Source organism: Hypanus sabinus, chromosome 6 (genome assembly GCF_030144855.1).
Source record: "Hypanus sabinus isolate sHypSab1 chromosome 6, sHypSab1.hap1, whole genome shotgun sequence".
Lineage (NCBI taxonomy): Eukaryota > Metazoa > Chordata > Chondrichthyes > Myliobatiformes > Dasyatidae > Hypanus > Hypanus sabinus.
Window position 1 is genome coordinate 118,564,142 of NC_082711.1, and position 25,415 is coordinate 118,589,556.

General features: G+C 47.8%; 1 protein-coding gene across 1 annotated transcript in view; it reads right to left on the minus strand.

Moving 5' to 3' along the window:
• Positions 1 to 10,736: 10,736 nt before the first annotated feature.
• LOC132395788 (SLAM family member 5-like) overlaps positions 10,737 to 25,415 on the minus strand; it is a 63,887-nt gene continuing 49,208 nt past the window's right edge. Inside the window, exons 5-7 of the mRNA XM_059972827.1 lie at positions 16,786 to 16,950; positions 16,346 to 16,431; positions 10,737 to 12,087 (exon numbers count right to left, since the gene is read on the minus strand). Coding sequence (XP_059828810.1) covers positions 11,965 to 12,087; positions 16,346 to 16,431; positions 16,786 to 16,950 — 374 coding nt within the window. The 3' untranslated portion in view covers positions 10,737 to 11,964. The remainder of the gene's footprint in view (positions 12,088 to 16,345; positions 16,432 to 16,785; positions 16,951 to 25,415) is intronic.

A 25,415-nucleotide genomic window follows, 5' to 3' on the forward strand; every position in this document is an offset into this window, starting at 1 on the left:
AGCATGGCTTTGTGAAGGGCAGATCATGTCTAACAAGCCTGATAGAGTTCTTTGAGGAGCTGACCAGGCATATAGATGAGGGTAGTGCAATGGATGTGATCTACATGGATTTTAGTACGATATTTGACAAGGTTCCACATGGTAGGCTTATTCAGAAAGTCAGAAGGCATGGGATCCAGGGAAGTTTGGCCAGGTGGACTCAGAATTGGCTTGCCTGCAGAAGGCAGAGGGTTGTGGTGGAGGTAGTACATTCAGATTGGAGGGTTGTGACTAGTGGTGTCCCACAAGGATCGGTTCTGGGACCTCTACTTTTCGTGATTTTTATTAACGACCTGGATGTGAGGGTAGAAGGGTGGGTTGGCAAGTTTGCAGACAACACAAAGGTTGGTGGTATTGTGGATAGTGTAGAGGATTGTTGAAGAATGCTGAGAGACATTGATAGGATGCAGAAGTGGGCTGAGAATTGGCAGATGGAGTTCAACCCGGAGAAGTGTGAGGTGGTACACTTTGGAAGGACAAACTCTAAGGCAGAGTACAAAGTAAATGGCAGAATACTTGGTAGTGTGGAGGAGCAGAGAGATCTGAAGGTACATGTCCACAGATCCCTGAAAGTTGCCTCACAGGTAGATAAGGTAGTTAAGAAAGCTTATGGAGTGTTAGCTTTCATGTCAAGGGATAGAGTTTAAGAGTCGTGGAGTAATGATGTAGCTCTATAAAACTCTGTTTAGGCCACACTTGGAGTACTGTGTCCAGTTATGATTGCCTCACCACAGAAAGAATGGGGAAGCATTGGAAAGGGTACAAAGGAGATCTACCAGGATGCTGCCTGATTTAGAAAGTATGTATTATGATCAGAGATTAAGGGAGCTAGGTCTTTACTCTTTGGAGAGAAGGAGGATGAGAGGAGACATGATAGAGGTGTACAAGATATTAAGAGGAATAGATAGAGTGGACAGCCAGTGCCTCTTCCCCAGGGCACCAATGCTCAATTCAAGAGAACATGGCTTTAAGGTAAGGTGGGGGGAGTTCAAGGGGGATATTAGAGGAAGGCTTTTCACTCAGAGAGTGGTTGCTGCCTGAGTCAGTGGTGGAGGCAGATACACTAGTGAAGTTGAAGAGACTACTAGGCAGGTATATGGAACAATTTAAGATGGGGAGGATATATTGGATGCAGGGTTTAAGGGTTGGCACAACATTGTGGGCCAAAGGGCCTGTACTGTGCTGTACTATTTTATGTTCTATGAAAATAATTAATCTGCCATAACTTCCTGTTCCTATTCTCTCTGTCTGATGGCACAGGCAGCAATCTCAAGATTACCACGCTTGAGGTCCTGCTTTTTAACTTCTTTCCTAACTCCCTATATTCCTCTTTCAGGACTGCATCCCTACTCCTATCTATGTCATTGGTCCCCACGTGGACCACGACATCTGGCTGCTCCCCCTCTCTCCTGAGAATACAGAGAACTTGATCAGAGATATCGCTGACCATAGCACAGACCATCCGATATTCTCGATCTGTCCCACAGAACCTCTTATCTGTCCCCCTAACTATCGAATCCCCTATCAGCTTTCCTCTTTTCCCTCCTTCCCCTCTGAGCTGAGGGTCTAGTCTCGGTGCCAGAGACATGACCACTACAACTTATCCCTGGTAGATCGTCCCCACCAACAGTATCCAAAACAGTAAACTTTTTGTTGATGGGAACGGCCACAGGGGTGCTCTGCTCTTCCTGTCTATTCCCCTTCCCTCTCCTGACAGTCACCCTGTTAGCTACCTGTCTCCTGACTTTTAGGGGTGACTGTCTCCCTGAAACTCTGATCTATTATTGTCTCTGCCTCCCGAATGATCTGAAGTTCATCCAGCTCCGGCTCCAGTTCCCTAATTGGGTTTGACAGGAGCTGCAGCTGGATGCAGGTGTAGACATCAGAGACAATTGTGCTGTCCCTGACTTCCCACATCCTACAATCAGAGGCTGGACTGCCCTATCTACTGCCTCCATCACCAACTCCTAAGTTAATTAAAGAAAGAAACTTATCCACCCTTACCTCACTGGGAGCAAGTTCGTCCTCCGCCTCTTCTTGAGCCAAAGCCTCAAAGATCCACTCCTTTACAGGCCACTCGCCACTGGCCACTCTGCTTCAGCTACCCCTCTTTCTATTTGGCTGAGCTTCTCAATTTTCGATTGCCCAATCAAACTGATTGATCACCTGACCTCGATTGCCCAAATCGGCTGCTTTCTGCTGAGTCTGAGCTATTAAAACCCTGATTGACTTGATTGCACAATCCAACTGCCAAAACCTCTTGAGCCAAAGCCTCAAAGCTCCACTCCTTCACGGACCCACTCACTCACTCGCCGCTCTCCACTCCTGGTGGAGATAGTGCTGCCTCCACTTGTTTCTGGTTTGTTTGAATGGCCTCCCCAAGGCTTTTGCTGCTTCAATAGTCTTTTCATCTTTCCATATCGGAGGGGTGTTGCCTCCTCCCAATGGGATCTGGGATCCAGCAGGCATGGGGCACCCAATTGGAACCTCGAACCGAGTCAATTTAGTTCTTCGGTTGGCCTGATTCTGTAAGGTGTACAGGATGATAGGCAGAGCCTCGGGCCATTTTAACCCAGTTTCTTGACATGTTTTAGCCAACGTATGCCTTTGTATCCCGTACATTCGTTCCACCAGCCCAGGGGACTGGGGTTGATATGAGAGGTGGAATTCCGAGCCAAAACCCAGAGCCTAACTCAAATGTTTCAAAGGAACATTTAATGTCAGAGAAATGTATAAATTATACATCCTGAAATGCTTTTTCTTCACAACCATCCACGATAACAGAGGAGTGCACCAAAGAATGAATGACAGTTAAATGTTAGAACCCCAAAGTACCCCCCCTCCAGCTCCCCTCCCTCCTGCAGGTAAGTGGCAGCAAGCAACAATCCCTCCTCCCCCCCACCAGCAAAAAAAACATTGGCACCCACCACTGAGTACTAGAGCATGAGCAAAACAACAGCAAAGACAAAAGCTTGCAGTACTCCAAGACTACTTGTTCACACAGTATTTGACATACCACAGGCTCTCTCTCTCCCTAATAACTCAATTCCCTAATCAACTTCTCGTAAAATACATTCCCCTGTCCCTTTGACAAGGGTCCCCAAAGTGGGGAATGATATCCTTAATAAGGGTTTTGACCACAATTCTGGTATCATATTTCTGGGGTGGAAAGACCTCCATCCACTTATCAACCATTACTAACAAGTATTTAAACCCCTCCTCCCCCCACACTAGCTGCCATGTGCTCAAATTCAACCTGTAGGTTAACGAAAGGAGTCTCTGCCGGGGGCTCGTGAATAAATGTAGAGGATGATTTCCCTCTATTATATGTTAGGCAAATTTTACAACCTCGTAAAGTGTGCTCAGCCACTGATTGTAGACCCAGTGCAGACCACTGTTTTGATACCTGATGTATCATACTTCCTTTTCCTACATGACCCCTTCTGTAACTCATGCGAACGAGGACGTGTGGGAGACTCTGGGGACAAACCGGCCACCCACCAGAGTGGCACCACACACTGTTGGAGTCAGGAACACGTTTGGCCTTTTCCTGCGGTGGGGCAGAATTTTGGTTCGCTACTAGGTCCTCCAGGGTGGGCTGTGTGGGAGGTGTAATTTTACATGCTGCTTGGCTGTTGCATCAGCTGCCACGTTGTCTTGTGCTTCAGGATCTGTGGAATCAGTGTGGGTGTCGCACTTGATTGTTGCCGAACTATTTGGCAGCTGCACCGCCTGTAGCAGGTTCACCATCACACTGGCGTGTTGTATAGGCTTCCCAGATGAAGTAATAAATCCCCTATTTTCCACAGGGTCCCTAAGTCATGTACTACCCTACAGGCTTAACGAGAGTCAATATAGATATTGGCGGTCTTCCCGGCAGCGAAGATACAAGCCCAGGTTAACGCACAGAACTCGCCTGCCTCAGCAGATGTGCCTAGAGGGAGGACTGATGTTACTATCTCCACTACATTCAGGCAATCATGGGGTTGGGAGGACCAGGGAGAAGCATTAAAGTGGAGGGATTTAGGGCTGGTGTTCTGTGAAAAGAGAGGTTAGGTTTACATAGCAACATCACCTCTTAGCCGGTTCGGCGAGGTACGGTCAAATGCTGTGTTGTTGTTGAGTTGAGGAGCGGCATCTCTGAGTGGGGAGTGAGAACGGTGCAGCCATGATCTAAGACCAATGGCGTGGCCTTTCCCACCATAATGACAGTGGTGGTGACCACAGCACGGAGGCAGCAAGGACCTCGGGGCAGAAGGGTCAAATAGTTGGCTACAGACCATCGAAGTCCACTGTGTTCTTGGGTCAAGCAAACCCCTCCTTTTCATTCTGAAACCTTGGGAAGGGATTATTATAGTTCGGTAGCCCTAGTAGGGAAGCTTGTGTCAGAGCTTCTGTCAGTGCGGTGAAGGCCTTTTCCATTTCCTCCGTACAGTGGATGATTTTGGGCGCAGTTTATATCAAAGCCTCCTGAAGGGTCTAGTTATAGATCCTGTATTCAGGGACCCAGTGCCTGCAATAGCTTGTCATGCCCAGAAAGGTCATCACCTGCTTCTTGGTGAAAGGCTTTGGTGTGATGGCAGAATACATTTAGGACCTAAACTTCAAGTGCCCTCCTGAAATATCTACTCCAAGTAGGTGACAATTGTTTGGCAGTACTGTAATTTAGACAGAGAGGCTTGATGACCCTCTGCCGCAAGGTGGTTTAGGCGAGATAGTCTCCTTGCTACAGACAGCGAGAGTTTGAGAAGCGAGCAGCAAGTCACTGGCATAGTGTGACAGAGCACTCTCTCCAGAGAGGGGTACATCAGCCAGATCGTCTCTGACTACAATGGCGTAGACAGTGGGCTTTCCACGTAGCCCTGAGCACGTCGAGTCCATGTATATTGTTGACCATTGTAAATAAACGCCAAGAGGTACTGGTTGTCTTCATGCAGGGGGATGAAGAAGGCAGAGCATGTTGACCACAGAGTACAGTGGCTTTGGGAGAGAATGGGGGCCAATATAACATTGATATCCAGCACTACGGGCAAAATCAGTGGCATGATTTGATTAATGGCCCACAGGTCCTGGACAAACTGCCATTCCTCAGGCCTTCCGGGCCTAGGGACTAGCAAAATAGTTGTGCAGCATGGGCTCGGAGTGTGCTGAAGAACCCCACATTGTAGCAGGGTCTCGATCACAGGCCCGATGCCCTGCAGGGCGTCTGGCGAGATGTTGTACTGTTGGATAGAGGGTAGATGGCCAGTGTGCTTCAGAATAACCCAGTGGGGTGGGCAGGGAGTAGTGGTCATGGTCTTGACAAGACCTATGTGATGTTTATGTGGCATCCATAATCTGGGTTCACTTGGTGGATTTCGGCAGTTCAAGACCATAGTGGTTGGGACAGGGGATTACCATGTCCTGACTATTTGGGTACTGACAGGTGGTGACCACGACCTGACCATTGGGGTTGGGATGGGGATGACCATGCCTTGACCATTGGGGTTGGGACAGGGGGTGACCACGTCCTGACCATTGGGGTTGGGATGGGGATGACCATGTCTTGACCACTGCGGTTCTGATGGAGGGTGACCACGTCCTGACCATTGGGGTTGTGATGGGGATGACCATGTCTTGACCATTGGGGTTGGGACAGGGGGTGACCACGTCCTGACCATTGGGGTTGGGATGGGGATGACCATGTCTTGACCACTGTGGTTCTGATGGGAGGTGACCACGTCCTGACCATTGGGGTTGGGATGGGGATGACCATGTCCTGACCATTCGGGTTGGGATGGGGATGACCATGTCTTGACCACTGCGGTTCTGATGGGGGGGTGACCACATCCTGACCATTGGGGTTGGGATGGGGATGACCATGTCCTGACCATTCGGGTTGGGATGGGGATGACCATGTCTTGACCACTGCGGTTCTGATGGGGGGTGACCACGTCCTAACCATTGGGGTTGTGATGGGGATGACCATGTCTTGACCACTGGGGTTCTGACGGGGGATGACCACGTCCTGACCATTGGGGTTGGGACAGGGAGTGACCACGTCTTGACCATTGGGGTTGGGATCGGGGTGACCATGTCCTGACCATTGGGGTTGGGATGGGGTTGACCATGTCTTGACCACTGGGGTTCTAACGGGGGATGACCACGTCCTGTCCATTGGGGTTCTGATGGGGGATGACCACATCCTGACCGTTGGGGTTGGGATGGGGATGACCATGTCTTGACCATTGGGGTTGGGAGAGGGGATGACCATGTCCTGAGCATTGGGGTTGGGAAGTTGGATGACCATGTCCTGACCCTTGGGGTTATGGCAGGGGATGATGACAAGAAAATGTATCTTGTGGTGTGAGGGGTATTCATATTAATGTCCAATCTGGGGTTCAGGAAATGTAGCCTGGGTTCACAGGATAGGGACACGTTGACCAGTGTTCTCTTCATCATGAGGCACATCCTTCAGTGTGAAAGGTGGTTTCAGGGATCAAGAGACATAGGACCCTAGTGTATTTAGGAATAATTGAGTCTAAGCATGGAAAAAGCCAGGGTCTAAATAAACTTTGGCAGCTAGTCCAGACCAACTAAAGAACTTAATAGGAGTAATGCCATCTGGCCCACTGAACCCACTCCAACATTCAATAAGATCATGGCTGATTTTTCCATGGACTCATCTCCACCTACCTGCCTTTTCCCCATATCCCTTAAATTCCCCTACTACACAAAATTCTATCGAAACTTGTCTTAAATATGTTTACTGAGATAGGCTCCGCTTTTTTGGGCAGAGAATTCCACAGATTCACCACTCTTTGGAAAAGCAGTTCCTCCTTATCTCCGTACTAAATCTAATGCCACAAATCTTGAGGTTATGTTCCCGAGTTCTAGTCTCATCTGCCAGTGAAAACCACCTTCTTGCCTCCATCTTATCTATCCCTTTCATAATTTTATCTATTTCTATACGATCTCAGCTCATTCTTCTGAATTCCAGTGAGTACAGTTCAAGGAGACTTGGTTTCTCCTCATAGTCTAACCCCTCATCTCTGGAATCAACCTCGTGAACCTCCTCTGCACCTCCTCCAAAGCCAGTATATCCTTCCTTAAGTCAGCAGACCAGGACTAGACTCAGTACTCCAGGCGTGGCCTCACCAGTAACCTGTAAGGTTGCAGACTCTTGAATTCAATTCCTTTAGCAATAAAGGCCAACATTCTTGATAGTCTGCTGCACTTGCAAGCCAACCTTTTGTGATTCATGAACAAACACTCCAATGTTTTATCATTTAAATAATAATCTGCTCTTCCATTTCTTCCTTCCAAAATGAAAGACCTCGCATTTACCAACACCGCCACGCCCTTGCCCACTCACTTAATCTATCTATATCTCTCTGCAGACTCTCTGTATCTTCTGCACAATCTGCTTTTTCACTGAATTTACTATCATCAGCAAACTTAGATACACTACACCTGGTCCCCTCTTTCAGATCATTAACGTATGTCATGAACAGTTGCGGGCCCAGCACCGACCCCTGCGGCACACTGTTCACCACTGATTGCCAACCAGAGTAACACCCATGTATCTCAACTCTCTGCTTTCTCCTCTATCCATGCTAATACACCAACCCAACCCTATGCTCCTTATCTTACAGATGTCTTTTATGTGGCACCTTACTGAATGCCTTCTGGAAATACAAGTAAATAATGTCCATCTGTTCCCCTCTATCCACTGCGCTCATTATATCCTTAAAGAACTCTAATAAGTTTGTCAAACAGGACCTGCCTTTGCTGAATCGATGCTGTGTCTGCCTGATGGATCTATTTCTTTCCAGATGTCTTGCTATTTCTTCTTTAATGACAGCTTCAAGCATTTTCACAACTACAGATGTTAAACTAACTGGCTTACAGTAAACACGAGGAAATCTGCAGATGCTGGAAATTCAAACAACACCTACAAAATGCTAGTGGAACACAGCAGGCCAGGCAGCATCTATAAGGAGAAGCACTGTCGACGTTTCGGGCCGAGACCCTTCTTCAGAACTAACTGAAAGGAGAGATTGTAAGAGATTTGAAAGTAGTGGGGGGAAGGACAAATGCGAAATGATAGGAGAAGACCGGAGGGGGTGGGATGAAGCTAAGAGCTGGAAAGGTGATTGGAGAAAGTGATACAGAGCTGGAGGAGGGAAAGGATCATGGGACGGGAGGCCTCAGGAGAAAGAAAGGAAGGGGGGAAGCACTAGAGGGAAATGGAGAACAGGCAGAGTGATGGGCAGAGAGAAAGAGAAAAAAAAACAACTAAGTATGTCAGGGATGGGGTAAGAAGGGGAGGAGGGGCATTAATGGAAGTTAGAGAAGTCAATGTTCATGCCATCAGGTTGGAGGCTACCCAGCCGGTATATAAGGTGTTGTTCCTCCAACCTGAGTTTGGATTCATTTTGACAGTAGAGGAGGCCATGGATAGACATATCAGAATGGGAATGGGACGTGGAATTAAAATGTGTGGCCACTGGGAGATCCTGCTTTCTCTACAGTTACCTGCCTTTTGCCTATATCCTTTTTTGAACAGTGGTATGTCATTTGCCACCTTCCAATCTGCCTGGACCTACCCAGAGTCTAGAGAATTCTGGTAAATTGTCAGCAAAGCTTCTATAACTTCTATAACTTTTTCTATGATCATCTTCTATAACTTCTGCCATTTCTTTCAGCAGCCTGGGATGCATTCCATCAGGACCAGGGGATTTGTCTATCTTCAAGCCCACAAGTTTGCTCAGCATTACCTCTTTAGTGATAGCTATTGTATCGAGGTCCTCACCTCCCATTGCATCCATAACATCTCTCATTGGCATGTTAGAGTGTCCTCCATCATGAAGACTGACACAAGATAGTCATTCAAAGCCTCTGTCATTTCCTTCGTTACCCAATATCAATTCCCCCTTCTCATCCTGCAAGGGACGTACATTCACTTCAGCCACCCTTTTCTGCTTTATTTAAAAATACAGGTGGCTCCCGTTTTCCGAATGTTCAATTTACAACTGCTCGCTGTTAAGAAAGACCTACATTAGTTATCTGTTTTCGCTAGCCGAAGAGTGTTTTCACTGTTACAGGAAAAACCCAAGCAACCAAGCTCCTCCCCCGGAACAACATTCTAGCTGCCATAGCATAAACACGTGTCTGTGAGCATTTGTGCTTTATCTCCATTCAATTTGTGCATCTGTTAACAATATGAGTTCTAAGGTATCGGAAAAGCTCGTAAGGGTGTTATACTTAGTGCAAAACCAGACCTAATTAAGCATTTTGATCGTGGTCAACGAAGTAAGGACATTATCTGTGCGTTCAACTTGCCTGTGTCCACCATTCGCACTATTTACACGCAGAGGGAAAGAATCTTGAAAGCTGCCAATGTTACTGTTGGTTCTGCTTGTAGCAAAGTGGTCTCTTTTAGTCAGCATCCAATAATGGATAAAAAGGAAAGACTATTGCCTGAGTGGATTGATAGGTGTATAAAGTGTGGGGTTCCATTAAGTTATCTTAAACTTAAGGAGAAATCAGTTAGTCTTTTTAATAAGCTGAAACAGAAAGCACTCGACGATGGTGATTAAAGTGTTGTGAAAGTGGAATTTAAAGGTAGTCATGGGTGGTTTGATCAGTTTCTGAGGTGAGAGCAACTTCATAGTTTAACGTTTACTGAAGAGAGTTCTTCGGTTGATACTGAAGCTGCCGAAAAGTTTCCAGCAGAACTGAAGAAAATATTTACAGAAGGTGGTTATTCTTATAAGCAAGTGTTTAAATGTGCCGATACTGCAATTTATTGGAAAAAATCTTTCCAATATAAATTAAAGATATTTTGTGAAAATGGAATTTAAAGGTAGTTATGGGTGGATTGATTGTTTTTTGAGGAAACGGCAGCTTCATAGCGTAGAGGTTACTGGAGAGAGCGCTTCCACTGAGAGTGCTTGCGTTAGATTTTCACTATTCTTGACAGTGTCGCAATGATTGCAAAAAAGTATTTCTACTTTATATAGGCTGCATATTTATCATATCATTCCTGCTTTTACTATATATTAGTGTTATTTTAGTTTTATATGTTATTTGGTATGATTTGGTAGGTTTATCTTGTTGGGTCTAGGAAGCTCACAAATTTTTCCCATACAACTTATTGGTAATTACTTCTTCATTTTACGACATTCCAGCTTATGAACCATTTCACAGGAACACTCTACCTTTGGAAAGCGGGCGAAACCTTAAAAACTTATACTATCTGCTTTTATATTTTGTGCTAGATTATTTCCATAATCTATCTTCCCTTCCTTTTTACATGCTTAGTGGTTCTTTATTGCTTTTTAAAGTTTTCCCTATCTTCCAGTTTCCTATTACTCTTGGGGACATTATATGCACAAGCTTTTAGTTTGATGCCTTCTTTTATTTCCTTAGTTATCCAAGGCTGGTTGTCCTCACCCTTACTGTCCTTGCTTTAGGCATAATACTTGGTTTTAGATCAAACTATTGCACACTCCATTTCTCAATCATTTCTCAATGATTGAGAAACTCAATCATTCTGTGATCTCTTTCTAAGAGGATTCCTAGCAACAAGATCACTAATTTTATCTGTCTCATTGCACAGGACCAGATCTAAGATAACACATTCCCCTGTAGGTTCAGCAACATGCTGTTCAAGAAAGCCATCACCGATGCATTCCTCCTCAAGAGTGCCTCGACCAACCTAATTCACCCAATCTATCTGCAAGTTAAAGTCCTCCAAGTTAACTGCTGTTCCAATCTTACATGCCTCAGATATTTCTCTGTTTATTGCCTAAGCCACTATAATATTATTCAGTGGCCGACAGACAACTACCACCGGTGATTTTATTCCCTTTACTTTCACGAGTAGCTTCAGATTCTTCTGCTTGGAGCTGAGTCTGATCTGCGCTAATGATACATTGCTAGGACACTGCCATAACCGTAAACTACTTGAAAGTGGTTAGCAGCTTGAGCAGGGTGATATGATCATGAACAAGGCAGTTGCAAGGAACCGCTGACGAGGATTTGATCCAGAATAGCTATCAAGTTCTTGCAGCCTATGTAGATGCTAACAAAGACTGTGGCGAGGATAAGCTAAACGAAAACAGGTTCACACTGTCTATTCCAGCTCTGGGAGCAAAAACTGTGGGGCATAGAGGAAATATAGTTCAGGGTATAAACACTACTCTCTATTCCAACCTGAAATGTGTGACCTGTTTCATTGAGTTATAAAAATGAGAAATGCTGGATGGCTGTAATGAAGACAGAAAGAGCTCATGACTAATGCCTCCCCTGTCAGCACCGAGGTCTCGTCACTCAGATAGTGAACAGCTTACTGGTCCTGCAGACTACATGTGCTCTGAATTACATTTTATTATTTGTGGTAATAATGTGATGTTTTATGTGTTGTGTGTGGTATACGACTTGTGGGTGTGCCACACTCCAGAGGATGTTTGATTCATTTGGTTGTAAATAAAAACAGTCAGATGACAATAAACTTGAACTTGAGTTAGTAATTGGCAGATAATGGAGGCATCCGGTACCAGAGGGCATAGGTTTAATCTGAGGAGTAGAGGCATTCGAGGGGATCTCAGGAAAGCAAGTTTGCAACCTGAAACACAGTTCTCTCACAAGATTTGAAAGTATCTGGAGAATACTTGAATAGTCAAAGCACAGAGGCTACGGAGCAGGTGTTGGGGTGAATGGGTTTGGTACAGATGGTACTCGGTGAGCTGTATGAACAGGAAGGGTGAAGGATGGGGTGGGCAAGTTACCCGATATACATGCTCTACCTACCCCACCCACACCTACCCTCACGGGGGCACTGCCTGGGCCACAAGAGAAACCCATTGCAATATCTGCCCTCCCACCATCCCCACCCTGATTTAACACCCAGCACTCGCGACTGTGGCTGTCGAACACGGATCACATCCGTGGAGGATGGTTGTCTCCTGGTTCACAATGGTGGGTTATTTGAGGGGACCTAGGGGTCTTGACGGTGTCATACACGGTGGGAGGAATCTTCATCGTCTCCTCTTGACTGTGAACCTGCAGAGAAAGCACAGATTTCAGAGACGAGATGCAATCCTGGACATGGGAAATGCAGGTGGGGGACAAGACCATTCTCTCATTCTGCAGATACCCTCATTCCTCAACATTAACTACCTCTTCACCAATCTTTATATTATCCACAAACTTTACCACAAAGCCATCAGTTTTATGATGAAATTCATTGACATATAACATGAAAAGTCCCCAACACCAACCCCTGTGGAACACCACCGGTCACCGGCAGACAACCAGACAAATTCCCCTTTACTCCCACTCTTTGTCTCCTGCCAATCAGACAATCGTCTGTCCATATCGAGAAAATCTGTAATTGTTGGAAATCCAAGTAACACCCGCTGAATACTGAAGAGCAGGCCAGGCAGCATCAATGGAAATAGTCTCAGACTGACCCTTCATCAGGACTGGAAAACAGATGAGAAGTCAGAGACAGAAGGTGGGGTGAGGGGTGGGGAGGAAGAAGTACAAGGTGGTAAGTGATGGGTGAAACCGGGAGACGGGGAGGGGTGAAGTAAAGAGCTGGGAAGTTGATCAGTGAAAGAAATAAAGTTTTGGGAAGGGGGAATCTGATATGAGAGGCAAGAAGACCATGGAAGAAAGGGTAGGGAGGGGCACCAGAGGGAGGTGAAGGGCAGGTAAGGAGATAAAGGGAAAGAGGGAATTGTGAAGGGGAGAGTCAATTACCAAAAGTTTGAGAAATCCATGTTCATGCCATCAGGTTGCAGGCTACCCAGATAGAATACAAGGTGTTGCTCCTCCAACCTGAGTGTGACCTCAGTGCTGAAGCAGAGGGTGTTGTGGACTGACATGTCAGAATGGGAATGGGAAGTAGAAATGACATGGGGGCCACTGGAAGATCCTGCTCTACCCCAGCCAGCTCTCTCTTATACCTCTGTAATACCCATTGTACTACTAATAAATCTCACTTCAGCTTCTCCCTCTCAAACTGCAGGAGGGAAATATTTTATATCATCATCACTGCCTTCTACAGATCCTTTACCTCAAGCTCCCTGATGAAATCTGATCAAATAGCAGTGATTGGGTGTGAGGGTGTAATCTACCCCAGTGACTGGGTCTGAGAATGTAATCTACCCCAGTGACCAGGTGTGAGAATGTAATCTACCCCAGTGACTGGGTGTGAGAATGTAATCTACCCCAGTGACTGGGTGTGAGGGTGTAATCTACCCCAGTGACTGGGTGTGAGGGTGTAATCTACCCCAGTGACCAGTGTGAGGGTGTAATCTACCCCAGTGACTGGGTGTGAGAATGTAATCTACACCAGTGACTGGGTGTGAGGGTGTAATCTACCCCAGTGACCGGGTGTGAGGGTGTAATCTACTCCAGTGACCAGGTGTGAGGGTGTAAACTACCCCAGTGACTGGGTGTGAGAATGTAATCTACCCCAGTGACTGGGTGTGAGGGTATAATCTACCCCAGTGACCGGGTGTGAGGGTGTAATCTACTCCAGTGACCAGTTGTGAGGGTGTAAACTACCCCAGTGACTGGGTGTGAGAATGTAATCTACCCCAGTGACTGGGTGTGAGGGTATAATCTACCCCAGTGACCGGGTGTGAGGGTGTAATCTACTCCAGTGACCAGGTGTGAGGGTGTAAACTACCCCAGTGACTGGGTGTGAGAATGTAATCTACCCCAGTGACTGGGTGTGAGGGTGTAATCTACCCCAGTGACCGGGTGTGAGGGTGTAATCTACTCCAGTGACCAGGTGTGAGGGTGTAAACTACCCCAGTGACTGGGTGTGAGAATGTAATCTACCCCAGTGACTGGATGTGAGGGTGTAATCTACCCCGGTGACTGGGTGTGAGGGTGTAATCTACCCCAGTGACTGGGTGTGAGAATGTAATCTACCCCAGTGACCGGGTGTGAGAATGTAATCTACCTCAGTGACTGGGTGTGAGGGTATAATCTACCCCAGTGACTGGGTGTGAGAATGTAATCTACCCCAGTGACCGGGTGTGAGAGTGTAATCTACCCCAGTGACCGGGTGTGAGGGTGTAATCTACCCCAGTGACCGGGTGTGATCTACCCCAGTGACTGTGTGTGAGGGTGTAATCTACCCCAGTGACTGGGTGTGAGGGTATAATCTACCCCAGTGACTGGGTGTGAGGGTGTAATCTACCCCAGTGACCGGGTGTGAGGGTATAATCTACCCCAGTGACTGGGTGTGAGAATGTAATCTACCCCAGTGACTGGGTGTGAGAAGTTAATCTACCCCAGTGACCGGGTGTGAGGGTGTAATCTACCCCAGTGACTGGGTGTGAGGGTATAATCTACCCCAGTGACCAGTGTGAGGGTGTAATCTACCCCAGTGACCGGGTGTGAGAGTGTAATCTACCCCAGTGACCGGGTGTGAGGGTGTAATCTACCCCAGTGACCGGGTGTGATCTACCCCAGTGACTGTGTGTGAGGGTGTAATCTACCCCAGTGACTGGGTGTGAGGGTATAATCTACCCCAGTGACTGGGTGTGAGGGTGTAATCTACCCCAGTGACCGGGTGTGAGGGTATAATCTACCCCAGTGACTGGGTGTGAGAATGTAATCTACCCCAGTGACTGGGTGTGAGAAATTAATCTACCCCAGTGACCGGGTGTGAGGGTGTAATCTACCCCAGTGACCAGTGTGAGGGTGTAATCTACCCCAGTGACTGGGTGTGAGAATGTAATCTACACCAGTGACTGGGTGTGAGGGTGTAATCTACCCCAGTGACCGGGTGTGAGGGTGTAATCTACTCCAGTGACCAGGTGTGAGGGTGTAAACTACCCCAGTGACTGGGTGTGAGAATGTAATCTACCCCAGTGACTGGATGTGAGGGTGTAATCTACCCCAGTGACTGGGTGTGAGGGTGTAATCTACCCCAGTGTCTGGGTGTGAGAATGTAATCTACCCCAGTGACCGGGTGTGAGAATGTAATCTACCCCAGTCACTCAGTGTTTGGATGGAGACAATGTATCCCAGCGACTGGGTGTGTGTGTGTGTGTGGGAGGGACAGTGTACCCCAGTAACCCAGTGACCGTGTGTGTTTGGGCGGGGAGGACTGTGTACCCCAGTGACTGGGTGTCTGGAGGGGAAATGACAATGTACCCCAGTCACCAGGTGAGGGGTATATGATCGGACAGTGTACCCCAGTGACCGGTGTGTGTGGGAGGTCAGTGTGCCCCAGTGACAGTGTGTAGGTTGGAGGTTTGGGTGACAGTGTACCCCAGTGACCAGGAGTGTGTGTGCAGGGAGGTTGATAGTGTACTCCAGTGACTGAGTGTGGACAGAGGGGGACAGTGTACCTGTGTGTGTGTGTGTGTGTGTGTGTGTGTGTGTGTGTGTGTGTGTGTGTGTGTGTGTGTCTGGACAGTGTATCCCAGTGTTTGGGTATGTGGGAGCTCTCTTCCCCAGTGAATGGGTGCAGGGGAAGGTCAGATAACCACAGTGACTGGGGGGGGGCGTGGAGGGGTGGTGACAGTTAACCTCATTGACCAGGAGCAGGGAGGGCAGTGTACCCCAGTGGGCCAGGGTTTGGAGTGTACCCTTGTGACTGGTTGTGGAGGGAGGGGGATAGTGCACCTCAGTGACCGTGTATGTGTCTGGGGGGAGCAGTGTACTTCAGTGACCGTGTATGTGTCTGGGGGGAGTAAGTGTACTTCAGTGACCGTGTATGTGTCTTGGGGGAGCAGTGTACTTCAGTGACCGTGTATGTGTCTGGGGGGAGTAAGTGTACTTCAGTGACCGTGTATGTGTCTGGGGGGAGCAGTGTACTCCAGTGACCGGGTGCAGGGGAGTAAGTGTGCCCCAGTGTCTGGGTTTGTGTGTGGAGATTGTGCTGTGACAGTGTACCCCAGTAACTGAGTGTGTGGGGGCAGTGTACCCCTGCATATGAGTGGGAATGGAATCTTGCTGCCCTGGTTGAACCAATGTGAAGGTCACTGTTCAGTTTGAGGGGGATTCTCTTTGTTTATTGCCCGGGATCTCACAGAGCCTTTGTTTATGTTGCTCAGCTCTGTGGAATCTTTGACAGGACTGTAAGGGCGCTCAGCTTTGGCTCTCGATGAGCCTGCGATTGTCCTTTGTGCCAGCAACACCCAGTGGTCTGAGGATGGTCCGAGGACATTAAACTAGTACCCCTTCCCGAGGTAATGTGGCTGTCCTTCAGACTGTGAGAGTGGTCCCAGGGGATTGAAGAGTTCAGTCTGCAGTTTCCCCTCCCTTCACGGGGTAATACATCTCCTCTTACCATCTCGTTTCCCTCTGGAGGCTGCCGGTTGGTTGCTGTTCTGTTTATTGCCTGAACTTCTGAGTAAATAGTGCAGGGACTTGGGTCTGTGGAGCAGAGGAAGAGGAGATGAGGACCAGGCCCACCACAATGTTTCCTTCATGCCCCAATTACTGTCACCCCTCTGCACCACATCCACTGCCAATCCCCCATCTCTCTTGAATCCCCCCCTCATCTCTCCTTTCCCTCCCACCCTCCACTCCCTCTAACCTCTTTATTCCTTTCTCCAACCACCCACCTCCTCCCTCTCCCACCTGCACCCCATCTCCTATCGACCCCACACACCAACTACATCCCTTCTCTCACCTTCTGTCCCGAGATGTGAGGGTCAGGATGTGAGACACCTGCCTATACCACTCCCCTGCTCCCCGGTCCTTCGGGTAGGACAGTTGGGTACTTGCCTTCAGGCCTGCTCCCTTCTGTTGTCCTCCTCCCGTGGGTGAAATAAATCGAGCGAACTGAGCCCTTCATCTTAATGGCAACCACAAAGACGATGATTAGAGTGCCTGCAATGACTGCAATGGCTGCAATGACTGCAATGTTGTTGCTGTTTGACGATTTGTCAGCTACACCAGGAGAGGAGAAAAACAGCAGTGAATAATCCCATCCTCACGCTTCCAGTGATGGGAGATCGAAGGATCAATTTCATCCCACCTGCGGATGAAGAAAACTCCCATTCACCCCAACCATCACTCCCCACCCTTCTATTACCATCACTCCCCACCCCTCCATTACCCCTCATCACACCCCTCCACTTCATTACCTCTCCACATCACTCCTGATATCACTCCCCTCCAATACCCCTCATCACTCCCATCCCATCCATTACCCATTATCACTCAAATCCCCTCCATTACCCCTCATCACTCAGATCGCCATCATTAAACCTCATCACTCTCTCCTCCATTAACATATCTCCTGACCCCTCCATTAACCCTACCACTCTTCACATCACTCCCCTCCATTACCTCTCATCAGTCCCATCCCCTCCATTACCCCTCATCACTCCCCTCCCTTCCATTACACTTCATCACACCCTTCCACTCCACTACCCCTTATCACACCATTTCCCTCCATTAACCCTCATCAATTCACTCCCTTCGATTACCCCTCATAACTCCCTTCTCCTACATTACCCATCATCACTCCCCTACTCTCCATTACACTTCATCACTCAAATCCCATCCATTATCCCTCATCACTACCCTCCCCTCCATTACCCCTCATCACACCCCTAGACTCGATTACCCCTTATCACACCACTTCCCCTCCATTACCCCTCATCACCACCCTCCCCTCCATTACACCTCATCACTCTCCTTCCAGCCATTACCCCTAAACACTCCCCTCTCCTCCATTGACCCTCATATCTCCCATCCCGTCCATTAACCCATCACTTCTCACATCCTTCCCCTCCATTACCCTCAATCACTCCCTTCCCGTCCATTACTACTCATCACTTGCCTCCTATCCATTACCTCTCAGCACTATCCAGCATCCCTTACCTCTCATCACTCTATTCCCCACCATTATCCCCATCACTCCCAGCCTCTCCAAGTCCCCTTATCACATCACCCTCCTCCATTATCCCTCATCACTATCCTGCCCTCGATTATCCCTCATCACTCAAATCCCCTCCATTACCCCTCATCAATCCCATCCCTTTCATTACCCCGTTCACTCAAATCCCCTCCATTATCTGTGTTACTCCAGAAGCCCCCTCCTTTGTGAGAATCACAAGATCACTGTTGGGTTGGGTCAGGAGCGCCAGGAAATGAGAGAGAGATGTACGGAATGTCTCGTTCCCCCGGCAATTTAAAGCTACGGGACACGGCCATTGTCTCTTGGAGACGAACTTGTGGATTGAAATACTGTGCTACGTGGAAGCCCTCAGGCAAAGTGGGCTGGTTGAGGGAGGGATTGCATCACCCCCAGCCTGATTGACATCTGAGACCCTGTGAGTCAGGATAAAAGAGGGTCTGTGGGAACAGCCCCTCAGATGCACCAGAAGAAATGCTAGCGATCCCGTAATAGCGGAAGCCAGTAGGGAGGAGGCCACGTGCGTTCAGTTCCATTTGCCTGGAACTGGTGGCTGTACCACGGAAAACGGCTTTTAGCTAACAACGGGGAAACCAACTCCCCACGACTCAAAGGATTGGCATCATAAAAGACCTGGGCAAGTTTAACCCGTCTCTCTCTTAAACCCAAAACGCTGCAGCTTGAACCAACTAACAGTGACTTTTATATCAGACAATACATTATCCCCTAGACAATGATAGAGCTATTTCTTATTGATTATTATTATACCCGCGCTTTTAGATTTAGTATTGAGGATGTATATTATCTGTATGTTTGCATTACTCTTATTTTGGGCCCCTTTATCAATAAATACTTTTAAAAAATAGTACCATCAGACTTCAACGGACCTCTCTATCTTTGCTGGTAAGTGACCCAGTTACGGGGTTACGTAACAATTGGAGTTCTCACCTTGGGATTTGACACCAAATTGGGAGGCCTGTGAATCGAGCTTGTAAGTCCAAAACTTGGATCTGGTTACGTGGATAGCCAGACGGGGAACCAGCAAAGATGGACATGGGTGAATTTATAGAAAACCCAACTCTGGAGGCGCTAGAGGCGGCCACCAAATCAGACTTGATAAATTTGGCGAAGGAGTTAAACCTCGCAGAGGTGAGGTTGTCAATGAAAAAGCGGGAGGTGCGAAGGGCCATAACTCAGTATTATATCGGGAAGAATGTGTTTGCAGCTAAGGTATTGGAAGATATCCCTGAAAAGGTACCAGCTAGTGGGACGGCTCAGTTAGAGTTGGAGAAATTAAGGTTGGAACATGCAATTAAGTTAAAGCAGCTGGAAGCAGCCGAGAGAGAAAGGGAGCAGGCGCTCCAGCTAAAGGAGTTAGAGGTGAAACGGGAGCATGAAATTCAGTTGAAACAGCTGGAAGCAGCTGAGAAAGAGAAAGAGAGAGCTGAGAAAGAGAAAGAGAGAGAGAGAGAGGGCCAAGAAGGAGAGAGAGTATGGGGAGGCAGAGAAACAAAGGAAACATGACTAGGAGATGCAGAAGTTAAGGCAAGGGTGAAGAGATCAAGGGTCAGACTGAGAGGAGCGGTTTAATGTTAGTCGAGAGTTGAGGCTAGTACCTCCATTCAAGGAGACGGATGTTGATAGTTATTTCTTGCTTTTTGAAAAGGTGGCAGTGAATCAGAAGTGGCCCAGAGATCAGTGGGTGGTGCTGTTACAAAATGTGTTAAAAGGGAAGGCACAGTGGGCATATACGACGTTGGCCATGGAGAAGGGGAGTTATGACAAAGTAAAGGCGGCCATTCTCCAGAGTTACGAGTTAGTACCTGAAGCGTATAGACAAAAGTTTAGAAATTTAATGATAGGGTGGAATCAGACGTATACTGAGTTTGCCTATGAGAAGGGTGTGCTCTTGGACCATTGGTGCACCGCAGAGATAGTGGCAGAGGATTATTGGCGTCTCGGGGAGTTAATTCTGATTGAGGAATTTAAAGGTTGTGTTTCGGAGGATATCCGGATGTATTTGAATGAGAAGCCGAATAAGTCCATTTCAGAATTTGTTAGGTTCGCAGATGAATATGCCCTAACCCACAAGACAAAGTTTTCCTCGAATAAAAGTTCCCAGAGAGACCGTGGAAACGATCGAGAAAGTCCACAGGCTGAGGCAGAGGTCCCGCCAGGAGCTAGTGGTAAGGTTGAGGGGGAAAGGCCAGACGGCCAGAGATTTCCGGGCTTGACCTGTTTTAATTGTGGAAAGTGGGGGCATATTGCATCTAGGTGCTTTGCTCGGAGGAAAGAGACAGGAAAAGGGAAAGCAGCAGTCCCTATCGGATGTGCCGTGGTAATCAGTAAATCGACAAGAGAGCCCCGGGTAGACAGAGTACGAGAAGGGTCTGAGACTTGTCTGTCACATGGAACTGTGTCTGTGAGGGAGGGAGACACACCATTTCCCGTACGGATCTGGAGAGATACGGGGGCTGAGCTGTCGTTGATCAGCAGTAAGGTACTAGAGTTTGGTCACAAGACGAGAATGGTAGCTGTGAAAGGAATAAGTAAAGGGACAGAAATGGTGCCCTTACATAAGGTCATTATGGATTGTGAGCTGGTGTCTGGACCCGTTGAAACAGGGGTGCGATCAGAATTCCCGGACGCGGACGTCCTTCTCGGTAACGATTTAGCAGGTGGTAAGGTTTGGGCAACCATGATGCCGACCCGCCGACCGGCGAGTGCGGTGGCCCCGCCCCTAGAGTCCCAGATCTATCCCGCATGCGCGGTCACTCGCAGCCTGCCGAGAGAGGCAGCTGAGAACGAGAGCAGTTTAAATCCGGCCAGTTTCTATTTGGCCGAGACGTTTCTACCGACCCTGTACCACGAGGGTTTAGAGGATGGTAAAACGAAGAGTAGTAAAGTGAAAGAGGGTAAGGGAGAGGAGGTAGATCTGCCCTTAGCAAGGAGAAAGGTTCCAGAGGCAGAAAATAAAGATGAGGAACTGATAGAGCAGTTAAAAAGTCCAGGGTTGGACCTGGATGATCTGACTGGGTTGGCAGAACTGTTTGAAGAAGTTGAAAATGTTGGAGGTGTTCCCGATAATGAAATGAGGGCAGTCTTAGATGAAAAGGGTGCCCTTACCTTGAAGAAGTCTGCTGGGTTGGCAGATGAGGTTGTTTCAACGGCGGGGTTGAGTTTACTCCGGAAGGGAGTTGCCCAGAGAGTAACTGGGAGGATCAGGGGAACTTAGAATTTGAAAAGGGTATAGGTATTGAAAGCCTGGAAGAGGCCAATGTCCCGTTTGAGTGTGTCCAAGATGGGGATGCACATGGTACTGAACCTAGAAACGGAGCTCAGAAAAAGTCTGAGGTATTTGATTCAGTTGAATGAGACGGCTGTCCTTTTGGGTCAAATAGACTTGGTTCAGTGAAGAAAGGGTTAACCTTGGTAATAGTGAGAAGTGAGAGTTCCCAGGTGTTTGTGCTTGAAGGTGTGTTAAAAGTTAATGTGGAGCTCAAAACTGGGGAGATAAATATTGTTATTGAAGGAAACGGGAAATATGTAGTTCCCAAATCGAATGAAAAAATTTTAAACCCTGCGGATCGCTTCCAGATAAAGCCGGGAGGTGACCGGGGGGGGGGGGGGGGGGGGGGGCGTGCTATTGTTATTCCAGAGTGTGGTGTGAAAAGGCAGAATTTGAAAATGCTGCTTGAACAAAGAGTTCGAACTGAAACACACATACCCTGAAGGGTCCTGAAGAGAGGGCTAGCCACCGGTATAAAATTAAAGAATTGGGTGGAAATTCAGAAGATGGTCTAAGTTTGGGACACGGTGTTGATAAAATAACTCCTATGAAAGAAATGGGCGACAGTTTACCTCGCCAAGGTACCCAAGCCCCCCACATGGGAACTAACTGGAAAAGAGGTGATGGTTAATGGGGATGCCATTTTTAAATAGCAAAAGCCGGTTTTACGGAATTTCGACAAAGCATGTGAACAATAAAGACAACTCCATGGAAACCTGCCTGTTAAGTTTGAAAACAACCGAAAGAATAGTATTTACATAAACTTTTGTAGATGCACGGCAGCTAAGATCACAACTCCTTAGTTTTGTTGCTGAAGGGAAGAAATAAAAATAGGTGGTTATTAAATTGAAGTATGATGGTACAAGACTTTAGTATGGTACAAGATGTTGATATTAAAGGAAGTGACACTGTAATCGTTAACTGTTTGGATGCTGAATTGGATGTATAACTGTATTACTCTGTAGAGAAAAGGAAAAGCTTTTGTATTGTGTTAGATTCCACAATCCTGTAAGACTCTGTACTACTTCATTTTAACCGCTGGTAAAAACGCGTTGAAGAAAGGGGGTGTTACGCCTGCAGCCCCCTCCTTTGTGAGAATCGCAAGATCACTGTTGGGATGGGTCAGGAGTGCCAGGAAATGAGAGAGAGACATGCGGAATGTCTCGTTCCCCCGGCAATTTAAAGCTACGGGACACGGCCATTGTCTCTTGGAGACGAACTTGTGGATTGAAATACTGTGCTACTTGGAAGCCCTCAGGCAAAGTGGGCTGGTTGAGGGAGGGATTGCATCACCACCAACCTGATTGACATCTGCGACCCTGTGAGTCAGGATAAAAGAGGGTCTGTGGGAACAGCCCCTCAGCCGCACCAGAAGAAACGCTAGTGATCCCATAATAGCGGAAGCCATTGGAAGGAGGCCACGTGCGTTCAGTTCCGTTTGCCTGGAACTGGTGGCTGTACCACGGAAAACGGCCTTTAGCTAACAACGGGGAAACCAACTCCCCACGACTCAAAGGATTGGCATCATAAAAGACCTGGGCAAGTTTAACCCGTCTCTCTCTTAAACCCAAAACGCTGCAGCTTGAACCAACTAACAGTGACTTTTATATCAGACAATACATTATCCCCTAGACAATGATAGAGCTATTTCTTATTGATTATTATTGTACCCGCGCTTTTAGATTTAGTATTGACGACATATATTATCTGTATGTTTGCATTAATCTTATTTTTGGGCCCCTTTATCAATAAATACTTTTAAAAATAGTACCATCAGATTTCAACGGACCTCTCTATCTTTGCTGTTAAGTGACCCAGTTACGGGGTTACGTAACATCTGTCATCACTACCTTCTCCTGCGTTACCCTCATTACATCCCTTCCCTCTATTATCCCTTATTACTACACTCCCCTTCATTATTCCTCATCACTCACCTCCCTCCATTACTCCACAAACCTCCCCTCCACTCCATTAACACTCATATCTCCCAGCAAGTCCATTGCCCCATCACTTTTCACATCCCTCCCCTCCATTACCTTCAATAACTCCCGTCCCCTCCATTACCACTCATCACTACCCTCCCCCCATTACCCCGCATCAATATCCTCCACTCACATTACCCCTCATCACTCCCCTCCTCCCCATTACCCTTCAGCACTACCCTCTCCATTACCCCTCATCACTCAAATCGCCTCCATTATCCCTCATCACTCCCATCCTATCAATTACCACACATCACTCCCCTCCCCTCCATTAGCCCTCATCACTCTCCTCCCTCCATTACCCCTTAAACTTCCCCTCCCGTCCATTAACACTCATATCTCCCAGCAAGTCCATTGCCCCATCACTTTTCACATCCCTTCCATCCATTACCCTTCATCAGTCCACTCCCATCCATTACCCCCATCACTCTCCTCCCCTCCATTACCCCTTATCACTCCCATCCCCTCGATTACCCCTCATCACTACCCTCCATTACTCCTCATCACTCCCCTCTCCATTAACACTCATCTCTATTACCTCGATCACTCTTCACATCACTCCCCTCTGTTACCCCACATCACTCCCATCCCCTCTATTATGCCGCATCACTCAAATGCCCATTATTACTCATCACTCCCATCCTCACCATTACGCCTCATCACCGCATCCCATCCATTACCCCTCATTACCATCCTCCCCTCCATTACCGCTCAACACTCCTGTTCCCTTCATTAACCCTCATCACTCCCATCCCCTGAATTACCTCTCATCACTTAAAACCATTCCCTTACCCCTCATCACTCCCTTCTTCTCCATAACCCCTCATCACTCCCCTCCCCTTGATTACCCCTTATCACTCAAATCCCCTCCATTATCTCTCATCACTTCCCTCCCCGCGATTACTCCTAAACACTCCCCTCTCAACCATTAACCCTCATATCTCCCATCCCCTCCATTGACCCATCACTTCTCACATCCGTCCCCTCCATTACCCTCAATCACTCCCATCCCCTCCGTTACCGCTCAGCACCCCTCCACTCCATTACCACTTATCACTTTCATCTCCTCAATTACCTCTCATCACTACCCTCCCTTTGACTACCCCTCATCACTCCTATCCCCTCCATTACCACTCATCACTCCCCTCCTCTCCATTACCTCAATCACTCCCGTTCCCTCCATTACCCCTCATCAGTACTGTTCCCTTCCTTACCCATATCACTCACATCCCCTCCGTTGTCTCTCATCACCCAAATCCCCACCATTAAACCTTACCACTCCCCTCCCATCCATTACCCCTCAACTCTCCCATCCCCTCCATTACCCCTCATCACCCCCCTCCCCTCCATTACCTTTCATCACTTTCTTCTCCCCATTACCCCTCATCACAAACCTCCCCTCCATTACCCATCATCACTCCCGTCTCTTCCATTTACTCTCATATCTCCCTTCCACTCCATTACCCTCATCACTCAAATCCCTTCTATTATACCTCATCACTCCCATCCCTTCCATTACCCTTCATCACACCCCTCCACTCCACTACCCCTTATCACACCACTCCCCTCCATTAACCCTCATCACTGCACTCCCCTCCATTACTCCTCATCACTGCCCTCGCCTGCATTACGCCTCATCACTCCCATCCCCTCCATTACCCCTCATCACTCCCATCCCATCCATTACCCCTCATCACTCAGATCGCCACCATTAAACCTCATCACTCTCTCCTCCATTAACACTCATATCTCCCGATCCCTCCATTAACCCTATCACTCTTCACATCACTCCCCTCCATTACCTCTCATCACTCCCATCCCCTCCATTACCCCTCATCACTCCCGTCTCTTCCATTTACTCTCATATCTCCCTTCCACTCCATTACCCTCATCACTCAAATCCCTTCTATTATACCTCATCACTCCCATCCCCTCCATTAACCCTCCACTACTTTCTCCCCCATTACCCCTCATAAGTCCCCCCATTACCCATCATCAATATCGTCACCTCCATTACCTCTCATCACTCCCCTCTCCTCCATTAACCCTCATATATCCCATCCCCTCCTTTAAACCTATCACTCCTCAAATCACTCCCCTCCATTACCCTCAAGCACTTCCATCCATTCCATTACCTCTCATGACTCCCGACCCCTCCAATACCCCAATCCCTCCTACATTACCCCTCATCACTCCCCTCTCCATTAACCCTCATCTCTCC